The sequence below is a fragment of the Formica exsecta genome, unplaced genomic scaffold, assembly GCF_003651465.1.
Source record: "Formica exsecta isolate Colony F162 unplaced genomic scaffold, ASM365146v1 scaffold25, whole genome shotgun sequence".
In the NCBI taxonomy this organism is placed as follows: Eukaryota; Metazoa; Arthropoda; class Insecta; order Hymenoptera; family Formicidae; genus Formica; species Formica exsecta.
In genome coordinates this window covers 9,989-24,465 of record NW_021849774.1, presented here as the reverse complement: position 1 = coordinate 24,465, position 14,477 = coordinate 9,989, and the positions used below count along the sequence as shown (strand labels likewise).

Sequence of the window (14,477 nt, the reverse complement as noted above, 5' to 3'; positions counted from 1 at the left end):
TATATTATACATATATATTATAATATCGAAACATTTTTTAATTATGTTTCTCTTCTTGTACAGTACATATATAGCAGATATTGTAATTACGAACGAAATTATTTCACTAAATATTATTTTATTTAGGAAAATATTTTGCAATAATTATTTTATTATAAAATTTATAAAATAATACACAATTAACAAATTATCAACATCTTTATAATTCAGACAAACATATTTTCTCGTTTAATATTCACGTTTCTCAAAAGAATTTTTGCGACATATATGTATATACCTTACCACCAATTAAAAATAATTTTATGTCCATTATTGTTATACACACGCGAGGGGGTAATTATTTTTCGCACATATGGTTTCTTAATATACTAAAGCGTGTTTCTGTAGACGAACTTACTGTGATAGAATTGTTGGAGAAGGTAGATACGCTTCTGGTTATGCGATTTGGTGGTGATGATAATTCGTAATTTATTTCGATATATTAACGTTGTCATGACATGATAGCGGTGTCACGCAATGCGACAGGTTCTTTAATAAACGTATCGATAATTGTCTGCGCAGACGATGATCGCCAATCTCCTTGGTGTTGCCGGCACGGATGTACCGATCGAAGAGATCCAGAAGCTGATGATGCCACACATGGTGAGCGACATTGCACAAATTAAGCTCACTTTATTTTTATAACAGATTTATCTTTATCATTATAATAAATTGTTGGCAACAATACTGATTAATGAAATGTGAAAGGAAAATATACTATAATCCAGAATATTTAAAAGCCGAAATATAAATCTATACATCAAAGATTTATAATTTGACGATTATAACTAAAAATTAAAATTGATAGTAGTTTTATATATTATCTTTAGAAATTAATTGAAATAAATTAAAATACACAATTCTTATTATATATTATTTTAACACTGTCTCTATTTTTCTACCGTGCTTGAGATATGCTCTCGTTGATACAAATTAAATTCATTAGGGATTACAAAGTTAAGATGTTCTGTAAATAGATGTTACACGATGCGATCGCACAAACTCACAATAAGATATTAAAATGATAAATGAGATACTTGAATCAGGGGTCAAGTGCCTCTTTCGGCATCGAACACGACAGCTTTATTAAGATGAGTGGCATGAAAACGCTATTAATATCTATCATGGTCTTTAAGAAGCCGACGATGCATCAATTGACGATATTACGAATGTAAATCGCGATGATACGATTTCTTGTCTTTTCTTTTTTTCATCCCTCTAACGTGGGAGCAGCTCGGCGTCAACGGCTACGCTTTCATCGTGACTAACAATGGTTTTATCCTGATTCATCCCGATCTCCGCCCAGTGGTAAATATGCCCCTTTAATTACATTTAGCTTTTTTTGCATAAGCGTGCATATACGCCTTTAAATCTTGAAATTTGATGTATTTATATTACATTATATCAAATTGCATAATTTTTATTTCCTTACAAATTATCGACATTGAATTATTGACTTTAATAAAATAAAAGTAAATAGATAGTAAAAATGAAAATGTAAAACAGTTCCAGGGCATCTTAAAGCCGGCATATAACAGCGTCGATATGGCGGAGGTCGAATTGATGGATCACGACAGAGGTCCCAGGGAATTCGATGAAGGAATCATTATGGTAAATAAATGAGAAATCGCTTCGTAAAGTCTTGCAAATTTTCAGGGCAAATATGTAAAGAAAGTAATTTTTGTAATAAAAGTCATAGAACACATATTAATGACACGCACGCTCTTGAAGTTTGAGCAATACTGTTGTTAGATGTTACACGTGTCGCTAACAATTAATAAGTCATTATATATCAGTTTATTGCGTTTTCTGTAGCTTCGCAACGACGTAGTGAATCAGACGAACGGTAGCGTGACGCTTCATACAAAGTATCATTATGACGATATGGTGAGTACATTACAACGTTATTTGACAATAAATATTCGTAAATATGTATGTAATTATGTAACTTGTACTGATGACCTCAATCTTGTAATCGCTATTAAAAAACTCTTCTAGTATTCTTATTATTTTCGCAGAAATGTTATGTCACAGAAAGTGATATACAGGGTGTTTCCTAAGTAAGTACACAAACTTGAAGAGGATATTCCTTGGTTTATTTTAAGAAAAAAAGGTCCTATAAACTGTATCCTAAACTGCATCGTTTTCAAAATACAGGATGTCAAAGTTGTGCAAAAAAATGAAAATTTCAAAAATGTGGAAAACGTTTAAAAATATTTTATTCAAATTTGGTATGCGTGGTATTAATGTGATATTATTACATTTTTTTCTGTTACATATTACACTTTTTTTATTATTACATTTTATACATTTATTACATATTACTACATACATGAAAACGAAGCATTTTAGGACACATGTGTATAGGAACTTTTCTTCTTAAAATAAGCCAAGAAATATCCCCTTCAAGTTTGTGTATTTACTTAGGAAACACTCTGTATAATATTTCAATCTTTTTAAGCTTCCTATCTCTTTGTTATATCGTTTTATTATTTAATTATTTAGTTTTACTATTTAAATTATTTATTTTAGAAAGGATTTTATAAATCTAAAATTATGAAAAATGAATTCTGATAATGATAGATGGTATTTTTACATAAAAGGATGTCTTTTTTCGTATTTAATTCTTTATAAAAGAAATAAAAATTTTTGGTAAATTTCTATATTAGCGTCGCCATCTCCGATTTGCCTCAAAATTTACATAGAGATTTCTTTAGGTCTACAATTAACAGTTATGATATTTTAAAACCGGGCAAACAATGTCCTTGAAGAAAATTATCAAGTGGTCGCTTGAAGCGCTATTCGCGTTTAGGAATATTTTGATTTTTCGACATTTTTGGTAAGATGACATATTCTGTGCATTTAGACATTATATTAGAATGTAATTTTCTGACGCCATATACATTTAATCTGAACTTGGTAAACCTTGATATTAGCGCCGATCTCACCTCGCTTCGCGTTGTAAAATATATGCGTGGACGAAGTGGGTACCGCCCCCCTGTGGGGGGGCTCTATTTCCGAAAGATATAACCTAACCCAAACCCAAACGGCAAATCGGAGGTGGCGACGCTAATATAGAAATTACCAAATTTTTAAATAACACCTTTTCTGAGACGATCGATTCGTATTATTTCATTGTGTCGATTAATATCGTATTTTTCTTTTTAGAAACGCGTCGGCAGAGTGAAGAGAAAATACAATTACATGGGAATCGCAAACACACCATTCACAGTGGTGGTCAGCTTGCCCGAGCACGAGCACACCGGAAGTTATCACGTGCATGCTGTTGAGGAAACACATCGATTACACGTTAAAGGTTTTATTATAAGATTTTAAATTTCTGACAAATTATTCTACAGCGACGAAAGCTTCCAATGATAAAATGTTATCAAACAATTCACATCGCCATACGCTTCATACAGTTAAATTTTCCGATAGAAATAGTTCGCTTTTGCCGTGCAGAGGATTACGACTTTAACAAGCAGAATGTCACATCTGAAAAATTTTTCGACGCTTATCATACGCTCTTTAATTAAAATTCAATTTATTGCGATAAATTGGTATTATGAAAATAATCTGCGACTTATATTTTATTGTAATATTTCAAAGATATAATTTTTGAGCGAGTTTAACATTTTTGAGTTTAACATTTTCTGGGTAGCAAAGCTATATCCAGATAGCCAAATGTCTGTGAGGGTGTTGTCATGTTGCCAACAATAATGCAGTCGTTGGCAACATGACAACAAACAACTGTATTATTGTTGGCAACATGACAGCAATATGATTAATCAATATGATGAATCACGCTTGGTTATTTGGATAGATACACAAAAATGATGTTTATATTTAGCGATAATGGAAGAGCACGATAATAGACGCAAAATTTTTTTTTAGTTATCAAAGTTATCAAAGCGACTAAAATGTTTGGATTTTCAATTTTTCTCTTAACTAGACGAGGGGCTTTCGTCGCTGATCTGTCTCTCGGACCCTCTATGTCAAAGTTGAATGAATTGAACTATTGTAGGAAAAAACGTGACAGATTACTTCGCGGGTAGTAACTGGCGGGTGCACCCCGATTGGATGTACTGCAAGTAAGTCTTGAGAGAAAAGGGAAAAATGGTGGAAAAGCGATTAGGAGTGCGATTAGAAAAAATAGGACCATTTATGCTAATCTCTTGTTGCAAACGCTAGGTACCACTACGAGGGTGAACACAGGTTCAATACCTCGGAGATGCAGCTCCTACATTTTCTGGAGCGTACCCGCCAACCAGGCTGGAAGTGGATCGACATGAAGCAGCGATCCAAGCCGCCGGAACAAACCGCTTCAGCTCCTCCACACACCCCTTATAGTATGTTACAATCTCTTGAATTACTAGCTTACGTCTTCTTATTATACTCATTTATTATTTTTATATCAATGTAACTTTATATATATATATATTTTTTTTTTGCGGAATTAATTTTTATAATTCTTGTAAGTTTAAGATTAATTGCGCATCTAAAATTATTCCCTTCAATCCGATAGCGAAACCTTTCAAGACCGACAAGAACTCATACTACTGCGACAGGAATTTGCTGCTCAGTTTGGTATATGATGCTAAGGTAACCGAATGGTTTGCCCAGCAAACCCCAGCAAATCCCAGCTCCACTCGCGAGGCATCAGGGTGAGCATAATTTCGATTTATTAGCCGGCGTAAAAGAGCGCTCTACACAGCATGGCCAGGCTACTCGTGAAAACAGTGAACGAATTTTCCTTTCCCCGTTATATTCGGGTCTAAACGAGCGCGCGATTAGTCGGTCGAATTTTCCAATAACATTATCCGCGTTTTATAATGTTTTATATTTTGATGTGATACTGACCATCAACCTGAAATTGATATTACATTATTAAAATAAACGTCACTTTATCGCTACATGAGGCGTCGATTCTATTCAAAGACATTATTTGTAAAAAAGTAAAAATTATATCAATTAAAACTATAATAAAAATTTAACACACACAAAGAATATTATACAAATCATTCAAGTGGCTTGATTGTCATATTCATATTCATATTCATCTATTATAGAAACTGATGCATCGAAAAAATTTTTATAGAAAAAAAAAGGATCGATCGACTAGTCGTTGCTCGGCGCATCTTTAGGACGGAGAGGTCACTCTTTCTCTATCATTATTTCCTTATCAGAATTAAAACTTACACGTGAATCACTTTTACACACGAATACTCCGTCCCGTGTTTTACTTTGTTTTTCTATTTTATGCACAACTCTTCACTCTTTCTCTCTATTTATCTGTCTTGTTTCTCTTATTTTTATGATAATTTTTATGAGGATAGAAAATGCACCTGTTCCTTTTGACTAATGTACTTACCACTTTGACGCCATGCAGACCTTTAGCTAGGCTGATGAATCAGATGACCAGGTAACGCCATCACAACGCACCTTACATTCTTAGAAAGTAACAAGTTAATTCTCGATCGTTCGTATCGTATACTGTAATACAAGCGCCGGCTCTTCTTTCTTTTCTTATCTTTCTTCTCTCTTCTTAGCTCTCTCGCTTTTTCCATCGCAGAATCCGTTTCGAGAGAACATTTTTTCCCTTTCACTTCATTTTATTTTCCATTTCTCATTCACAAAAATTGTGTTCTTTGTCTTTTGCTTGTGTTGGAGTAAAAAAAATCTTGTCTCGAGTATCATAGAAAAATTGCCAGAATCTTTTACTATTTTTCATGATATTCTTTTATTTTCTTAAATGTTTTTTAATTCGCTATCTTTTTTGTAAAGTAATGTATTCATCGATATAATCTTCGCTTTCTCTCTTTTTCTCTTTCGTTTCCTTACTCTGTTTCTTTCTCTTCTTGTCTCTCGACACTTGGAGATCGGCACAAATTAGCTTGCAAGCTATCATAGGGCGAACGTCGTCTTTTAGGAACGGAAGCCTGAAGAGGAGGAACGCTTTTTGCGAGCAACACTGCGAAAGCAAGAGGACTTTCCTGATGTGTGATTAATTGATCGCTGTAACAGTGTCTTTGAAAATATCCGTCGGCTCGTTTGCGCCATTTCATAAAAGTGAAAATTAATCTTCTCTTTAACCGTAGAAACTTTCAATGCACACACGCACATAAAACCTTCTTAGTACTCGAAAATTAAAAAAGTTAATAGAGGATGATAGAGTGATTTATAAAGTCATATTATATTTTTTTAACAATTGATTAGTCATGATTTTTAATATAAAAGTTTTTGTCACGGATAGTGATCGCTATCGTCGATTACAAAATTAAAACAAAGTGTAGTTGCAGTTCTTCTTGTTCTTTTTTACTCGAAAATTTGAATTTTGATAAAATATTATTCAAACAATGGCGCAAAGGAGTTACGGGCTTGCGTACGATTTTGAAAAGCTTGTGTACATCGTATAGAACCAAGTTTATAAAAACGCTCTTGTAAAAGCGCGAGTAAACGCCACCTCAATTCGCAAGCGACCCGATTCAGCGTTTCTAAAGTATTCTCCCTCGCAGGAAGGAATTTCAACAACGTTTCGCGGTGACCCTGGCGTTCATGGCCACGCACAGCGGGCTGACAAGGTGGCAGGATTTCCCAGTGGATGAGGATGTGTCGCTACCGGAGGATCATTTCAGCAAACTGTATCATCGAGCCATCGATGAGGTGTGGTACAAACGGGCAGTCGAGCAATATTATGTGAATTTGGACAGCTTCGTTTTCTCCGTCCCGATTGACGATGTAGGTTCCGACAACACTACCCTAGTCACTGCTAGTCGTGCGATATTCATTGGTAAGTTGACATTCAAATTTTTAAGATAAAAGAGGAACGTGTTTCTCTTGCAAAATGTTAAAATCTCTAATTTCCCAAAATATTAAAATGTTCAAGCTTTATTGCTTTACTCACAAGGAACATTCGGCAACGCGAAAATTTAAAAAAATCTGNTATATATATATATGTATAAAATTCATTTAAATATTTCAAATTGTAAAGCAGTTTTCAGGAATTATAGATGAGTGGAGATTAAAATTAAGTAAATAAGTAATAAACATACTCTAAAGTAAGTTACACATTCGAAAATTCAACAATGTTAATTTAATAGGAATAATTTTTATATCGACAACGTGGAAAAATTTGCATTACAAAGAAGCCTTATAATTTATTTATAATAACTAACTAATAAATTATATATATTTGGTAAAGGTAATTGTTGCTTACACCGAATAGATGACGTTGTCTTATGTCAATTTAGCGTCAGACATTGTTCAGATAAGTCCATTTGTGCATAAGAGAAATCATTAAAAATGGAGAACGAAAAGGTGCATTTGCGGCATGTAATGTTATATGAATTTCGGAAAGGCGTGAGTGTTGGGATTGCACAAAAAAATATTCAAACCGTTTATTTGGACCGCGCTCCTGCTCTCCGAACAGTCAAAAAGTGGTTTGGCAGATTTCGAAATGGTGATTTCAACATGGAGGATCAACCCCGCTCTGGACGGCCTTCTGGCATTGATGATGACATTGTGCATGCCTTAGTGGAAAGAAACCCAAGGATTACAACTGAGGATATTGCTGAGAGGCTGAACATCGATAATTCAACCGCTTTTCGTCATTTAAAAAAGCTTGGATACGTTTCCAAGCTTGATACATGGGTGCCGCATCTCCTGACTGAAAGGAATAAGCTAAACCGTATGACTGTGGCTCTTTCTCTTCTCGAGTGTAACAAAAAAGAGCCTTTTTTAGATCGAATGGTAACAGGCGATGAAAAGTGGATTCTCTACAAAAACGTACAGCGAAAGAGGACATGGAAAACAGCAGCTGAAGGAGCAGAACCCGTAGCAAAGGCTGGCTTGCATCCGATGAAGGTGTTGCTGTGTGTTTGGTGGGATCGCAAGGGAATTATTTACTTTGAGCTGCTCCGACGCGGCGAAACAATCACGGCGGACAAGTACTGTGAGCAACTAACTAGACTCGCTGCAGCTATTCGAGAAAAACGTCCGATTTTGGCCAATCGAAAAGGCGTCATCTTCCACCACGACAATGCTAGGCTACACGTCGCTCAACAGACGCTGCGAAAATTGCAGGAGTTGCAATGGGAAATTCTGCAGCACCTGCCATATTCTCCAGATATTGCGCCTTCAGATTTTTATCTGTTCCGGTCTTTGCAGAATAGTTTAAATGGCAAGAATCTCAATTCCGAGGAAGCTGTTGAAAACCACCTTACAAACTTTTTTCAAGAAAAACCAAGTTCTTTCTTCAAAAATGGAATCGACAAGCTTGTAGATCGTTGGAAAACCATTGTAGAAAAGAATGGAGACTATATAATTGATTAATAAAAGTGTTATCTCTAAAATATAATCTATTGAAGTTTATATTTAAATCGGGCACGAACTTATGCAATCACCTGATATATATTTGGTAAAGGAAGATATTAAATCTGTGAAAAAGTTAAATCTACAGTAAACGGGAAGACGATGAAGGCGCCGGTTGCAGTGGTCGGCTTCCAGTTCCAGCACACTGCCCTGCAAGCACTTTTCCAGAACATAACGTTCAGCTGCGAGGGACTCGGCAATTGCAACAGGCATTGCGGTGATGACACCTGGGCATGTTATCTGATTGACAATAACGGCTACATAGTCGCCGCCGAGGACGAAAAGGAGGCCGGTAGATTCTTTGGTGAGATCAAAGGTTCGATTATGCTTAGCTTGGTCAAGGAGGGTGTCTTCGAAAGAATAAGGATATTCGACTATCAAGCGGTATGCTTCAAAAGTACACCGTCCAAAAACGCCGCCAATGCACTATTTACAGTAAGAATTTCATTTGTAATAATAATATTTTAAATTGAATACTTTGATTTTAGAAAAGCTAGATAAATAATTTCTTTAATATCCTGTTTGAACGATTAACAAAGAATCTTAATTGCTTGATCAAAAGCGCATGTATGTATGCGCAAATATTTCTTTTTCAATCTAAAGAAATATAATTGAAAAACAGTACTTTGGCAATTATTTCTGCAATTATAAAAAAAAAGCTTTATTTGCTTTAAAATTGTCACGTAGCAGCCATGGAAACATCTTCAGAAGGCAATATCGTGGATGGTCAGTCAAGCCGCTTGGGCCTGGGCAAAGACGGGCATATTGGAGCCCGATTATGCAGAAGCGTATGGCTACGTCAATGACGAGGAGACCGCCGTTCATGACGATGATCACGAAAGCGAAGATAAACCTTCGCCAGCTGATTCGAAGGAAGAGAGAACCTTCGACGAGTCGCTTCTGATCAATCGTACGCGTTTAGAAGTGTGCGATCAAGAGGTAAACACACACACACACACACACACACGCACGCACGCACGCACGCGCACACCCACACCCACACCCACACGCACACACACGCGCGCGCGCGCGCGCACACACACACACACATTATATTATATTCTATCTATTAATACTGCTGTTGCGTTCCTGCGTTTCATTTCTGCGGAATAAAACTGTTCTTGCGGTCATTTTATAATCCGTTGTATCCGATCGATACCGAGCCATGAAGCGAGATCAAAACATTTCCGAATGCATTGTTACGGAGATTGATGATCAAGAACAGACAATCTTGAATAAAGTCTTTTATATCCCAGATAGTCAAATGTCTGTGAGATTGCTTTATGTTGCCAACAATAATGCAATTGCCAACAATAAGTTGTTGGCAACATGACAGCAAACAACTGAATAATTATTGGCAACATGACAGCAATATAATTAAATCAATATGATTAATCACACTTGGTTATTTGGGATATATCAATCTCGACCCGTAAACTCAATAATACAGCAAAAAGTCAATGGCAGTCTTTGCTAATTTCCTTTGTTCTTCAGCAAGTTCTTATGCATCGTTATTCACAAATCTACAGGTGTATCTGTACTTGCGCAATACCTCGTTTGACATGTACGATGTGGATGTGGACGACAAGTGCATACGACCATACGTGGTGCAGCAGGTGAGCTTCAGCAATTTGTTGTTGGTGGTGGTGAACGATGGCTGCGGCGACATGAAGTCGCCGACGCTGAGCATCACGCCCGAAGAGGTAATATACGAGAACAACACCCTGGTTTGCCAGAAGGCATTCGCGGGCCTCAAGCGAAAGCGACCAGAATCCTGCATACGCAACCATACCCGCGAGAGCGAGATCAAAGAACAGTGCGGCCTGGCGACAAACGCTAGATCAAGTCTGCGTCTCCTGGTGACGACGTTGTTGCTGACATGCGCGCTGTTTGGAAGGAACGCCGTCCTTCTCTAAGATCGAGCTGAATTCATAGCCAACAATCGGTGTCAAATTAATCGACAGTTGTGTGTATTCGCCACGGATCGAACTCTCGACTGTCGCATTGTGAAATCTGAATGAAACCTCGCCTGACGAATGTATGTGGTCATTTGTACATTACATCGTTTTCTTCGGCGGTCGGGGTTGCTACACGTAAATTCGATTTTCCATCTAATATTCTCCATTGATCTTATCAGTCAATAAATAACTCTTTTTTCGCGATTTGAGATTCCTAAATATAATTATGTTTACTTAAAAAAACTTGAGTAAACAGAAAGAAATAATGAAAATAAAATATAACTCTCTCTCTTTTTTAAACATATTTTTTATTTTAATTAAAATATTTTTATGTACGTATAATATCTATATTATGTGAAAATATATTGACAATGTGTTAACTTAATAAAATATATTTTTTTTTTTTATTATATTATACATTTTTCAAAAAATATGGAAGAAAGAAACACTTTATATAATGAATAATATATAGTGAAACATCTCAAAATATTGCGGATTAACTATGTATCAACCCTGATCATAGATGCTCTGAGATATTCTATGCTCTCTACCTCTCGTTACTGCTATCAGTAGGCTGTAAACGCTCTTATACGGACGTAATCGAGTTACTCTAAACGAATTTAACGTGCTATCCGATCCTGCCCGGTGCGCCAAATTTCTACGCGAGTAATGCGATGAATCAAACGTGGCGAACGCAATCGATATCAAAATGTGTGCTAAGATACAAAATTGTTCTCGATATCGTGATCGATCGTCAAGAAATCAAGATTAGATGATCAGAATTAGATCCGTTTAGCGTAGTATTTTTTGCTAAGATACTTTTCTTGTATTATAATTCGACGAAAGATTTTCGTCGATGCACTCCGATAAATAAGTTGTAAAGAATCGATGAATTGAAAGAAATCGTTAGAAATGCATCTTTTTAAAAATTAAGCGTTCATTTTCGCCGCGGATGAAATCCTATCAATTCCTTTTATAATCTAGCCACCTTTTAATATACCGCGCACGAATCGACAGATGATCTGGCAATTTCGAGAATGCCTTGACAGATAAAATTATGCAGATATTCGTTTCAAAAGGCATTTCTAGCGCCAAATACATAAATAGGAAAATCGAACAATACGAAGAAGCTATAGAACTCTGCGTGCTCTGGGAGAATCTTGAGTCAGCGTAAATGCTATCGTAATTCGTTGAAACTCATGGATTTTTCTAGCTGTCGAAGCCGGCAGGGTCGCATAAATCACATACGCCGCATGTTCACGAATACATTACATACGATACACTACATTCGCATACGCGCTTTGTACATTATAAATTGATGACGCGGAAAGAGACGACGCGTCACGTTCGACATTTATAGAAAGATTATAAAAAGTTAATTTTGTATATTACTGTATTATATATGAGATTTATGTGTAAAGAAGTGTGTGCCTTTGGACACGCGTTTAAGACAGGAAAAGAAAAAAAAGAGAAAAAAAAATACAAAATCTCTTGTTGTGTATGTTTATCGAAAATAAATCACCGAATAATCTGTATATATATGTATATGTATATATATACTGATAAACATATTTTTTGCAGCAATATCTTTGTTGTGCCTCTAGCCGCTAAGGAAGAAGTCTTTAGGGATTTATACGCCCAAAGGATTAGGATCCACGCTCGAAATAAGACACTCCCGAACGTTAGATATAAATTGATATATTGGATGATTGCATAAGTTCGTGCCCGATTTTCATAGATGGCATTAAGTTACTGCATGGCGGAGTTCTATTGTTTTCGTGTGGTAATTGTTGCTTACACCGAATAGATGACGTTGTCTTATGTCAATTTAGCGTCAGACATTGTTCATTATATTGTATATAGATATATATGTGTGTATATATATATATATATATATATACACATAAAACTAAACTCCGATTCTCGAATAGTGATCTCGTTGCGAGAGGGGGGAGAACGAGTTCCGTTCGAAGAACAGAAGATGTTGTTTGTATTACATAGAGTTTATTACAATTTGCTATGTACGATGGCTTGCCTATGTAAAACGAGAACGTTTTCATATCAAAATGACAACTTTTCAAGAGAAGAAGAGATTTTACTTATTTCAATTACGTCTCCACCCTTCTTACTACTTCCAGCACACTCTTCGCCTTATGCGTATCCTATCTTTCTTGTAGCATAAGCTAACTCTTTAAGTTGTAACAAATTTTATTTTATCACCCACCATCACCGATTATGCGATCTTGCGATCTAGATTACAGTCGTAATCTATTTATTTTTTGGTCGTATTCTTCCATTTATTTTTATATTTTTTGCAATCCAAAACAAAATTTGATTGTCTAATCGTTGTTCACAAATACACACATTGGGCGCGCACATATAAAGTTCTAAAAAGCTTATATACATCTATATATATGATGTATATAAAATTTTAAATTTTGTCATTATTTATATCTCCTCTTGCCATTTATACACGTTGATGCATTGATAGTATTTCGGTATATTCAAATTTCTTTGCATTGAGAGTATACGTGTTTTTGTTTATTTTTAATTTTTTTACAATTAATTATTGTTTAATTGATCATTTGATGAGAGATCCATGATAATCCTTATCTCTTATTCAGGACTCAAATTATTATATAATTAAAATGCACATAACGAAGTATGATGTAAGCATATGTTTGTACATAGATTTGAATTTAGCGCGACTTTTCGCTATGTCATCACGTGACCAAATTAGTTCTGAAACAGATGTCGCTAAAATTAATCCCTCAGCAGAGAGAAACCTGAGAGGGGCCACGCCGCCGTTTTTCCTGTAACGCTTTCTCTAGCCGGTACAGTGACGCTAACTGGATCCATTTTAGAGCCGGCGGAACTACGTGGCCGGATCCACTTTTCGGTGCCATGGTAAAACGATCGATTGGTGCATGTCCGTGCTAGATCCACAATTATGGATCTAGCATGGACATACATCAATCGGCCGTTTTAATCAAAAATACGAAAATATTACCCAGTAAACGCTAGATATTCCTGAAATATTCCATTCGTATTCCAAAAGTTCCGTATATACCGAAATAGTAGAGAAATGTTCACAGAACGTTCAAATAATCGTGAAATATTCAGAATATTCTATGAACACTACTTGTATGAGCAATAAGGAATATTCAGTGTACATTTTGATATATGTATGGAACATACACAAAATATTCCATAGAATATTAATGGAACCCTCTTGGATCAATCTTATCGGACATTAGTGAAAACCGACGTACGCACACATTTCATTACCTGCGCGCGCAGCGACTACGTCTGTGATTGGCTGACTCTTGCGTTCACGCGTGCGTAAGCCCATATTGCATGCATATCAGGAACTGATTGACTGAGCATGTGCATGTGAGAGGAATTGGTGCCGATATTGCCGGTATTATTTGCGTTTCGTATTCAGTGTCGAGGTCGTAGGCCGTACAATTAAGAAAAAGAAAAAGAGTCTTAATTACAGGACGAGAAGGATGTCTCGTGGCATCTTTTGTATACTGAACGCAGCCATTACGTGACTATTACACGTTATTTGTCTGTACGGTGGTTCGTACCTTGAAGAAGTATCAAATTTATTTTATATTGTCTTATATTTATAATCTTTGAATAAATGAATCATATTCATAAATGAATACCATCTAAATAATTTATAAAACCCTTTCTTAAAATAATCTTTACTGTATAATATATATCACTCTGAATATATGATGGAATATACATGGGATATGTTCCGAATGTTTTTCAAGCATGTCCTGAGAATATTTTTGGAATATTCAAAATATGGATAAAAAATGGAACATTTCGCGCTTATCTGAATATTCCTTGTACATTCTGTAAATATTCCGGAATGTTTTGGAATATTCTTCGGATGTTAATTTTGGATCATAGGAACATTTTATAAATATTCCAGGAATATCTAGCGTTTACTGGGACAGAACGCAATCTTAATTTATATTTAAATTTTAGAATTTGTTCCTTTTAACGTATGAAAAATATCCCTAACATATCCTATAGAAATCCTTAAGATGTTCCACAGGATCTCCCTGGATTCTCCAGAGGCTAGTCTACGGCTAT

General features: G+C 35.7%; 1 protein-coding gene across 7 annotated transcripts in view; it reads left to right on the top strand.

The window, feature by feature from the left end:
* The window catches only part of LOC115236492 (voltage-dependent calcium channel subunit alpha-2/delta-3), a 20,197-nt gene extending 8,312 nt beyond the window's left edge, over positions 1-11,885 (top strand). For 2 of the 7 annotated variants that reach the window (XM_029808981.1, XM_029808986.1), the window contains 12 exons: positions 562-642; positions 1,273-1,347; positions 1,546-1,650; positions 1,855-1,926; positions 3,208-3,355; positions 4,064-4,130; positions 4,231-4,388; positions 4,565-4,703; positions 6,555-6,829; positions 8,486-8,844; positions 9,097-9,348; positions 9,939-11,885. In XM_029808981.1, coding sequence (XP_029664841.1) covers positions 562-642; positions 1,273-1,347; positions 1,546-1,650; positions 1,855-1,926; positions 3,208-3,355; positions 4,064-4,130; positions 4,231-4,388; positions 4,565-4,703; positions 6,555-6,829; positions 8,486-8,844; positions 9,097-9,348; positions 9,939-10,325 — 2,118 coding nt within the window. In that variant the 3' untranslated portion in view covers positions 10,326-11,885. The remainder of the gene's footprint in view (positions 1-561; positions 643-1,272; positions 1,348-1,545; positions 1,651-1,854; positions 1,927-3,207; positions 3,356-4,063; positions 4,131-4,230; positions 4,389-4,564; positions 4,704-6,554; positions 6,830-8,485; positions 8,845-9,096; positions 9,349-9,938) is intronic. The other 5 variants (XM_029808988.1, XM_029808985.1, XM_029808984.1 and 2 more) reach the window with 4 other exon arrangements.
* The last annotated feature ends 2,592 nt before the right edge of the window (positions 11,886-14,477 follow it).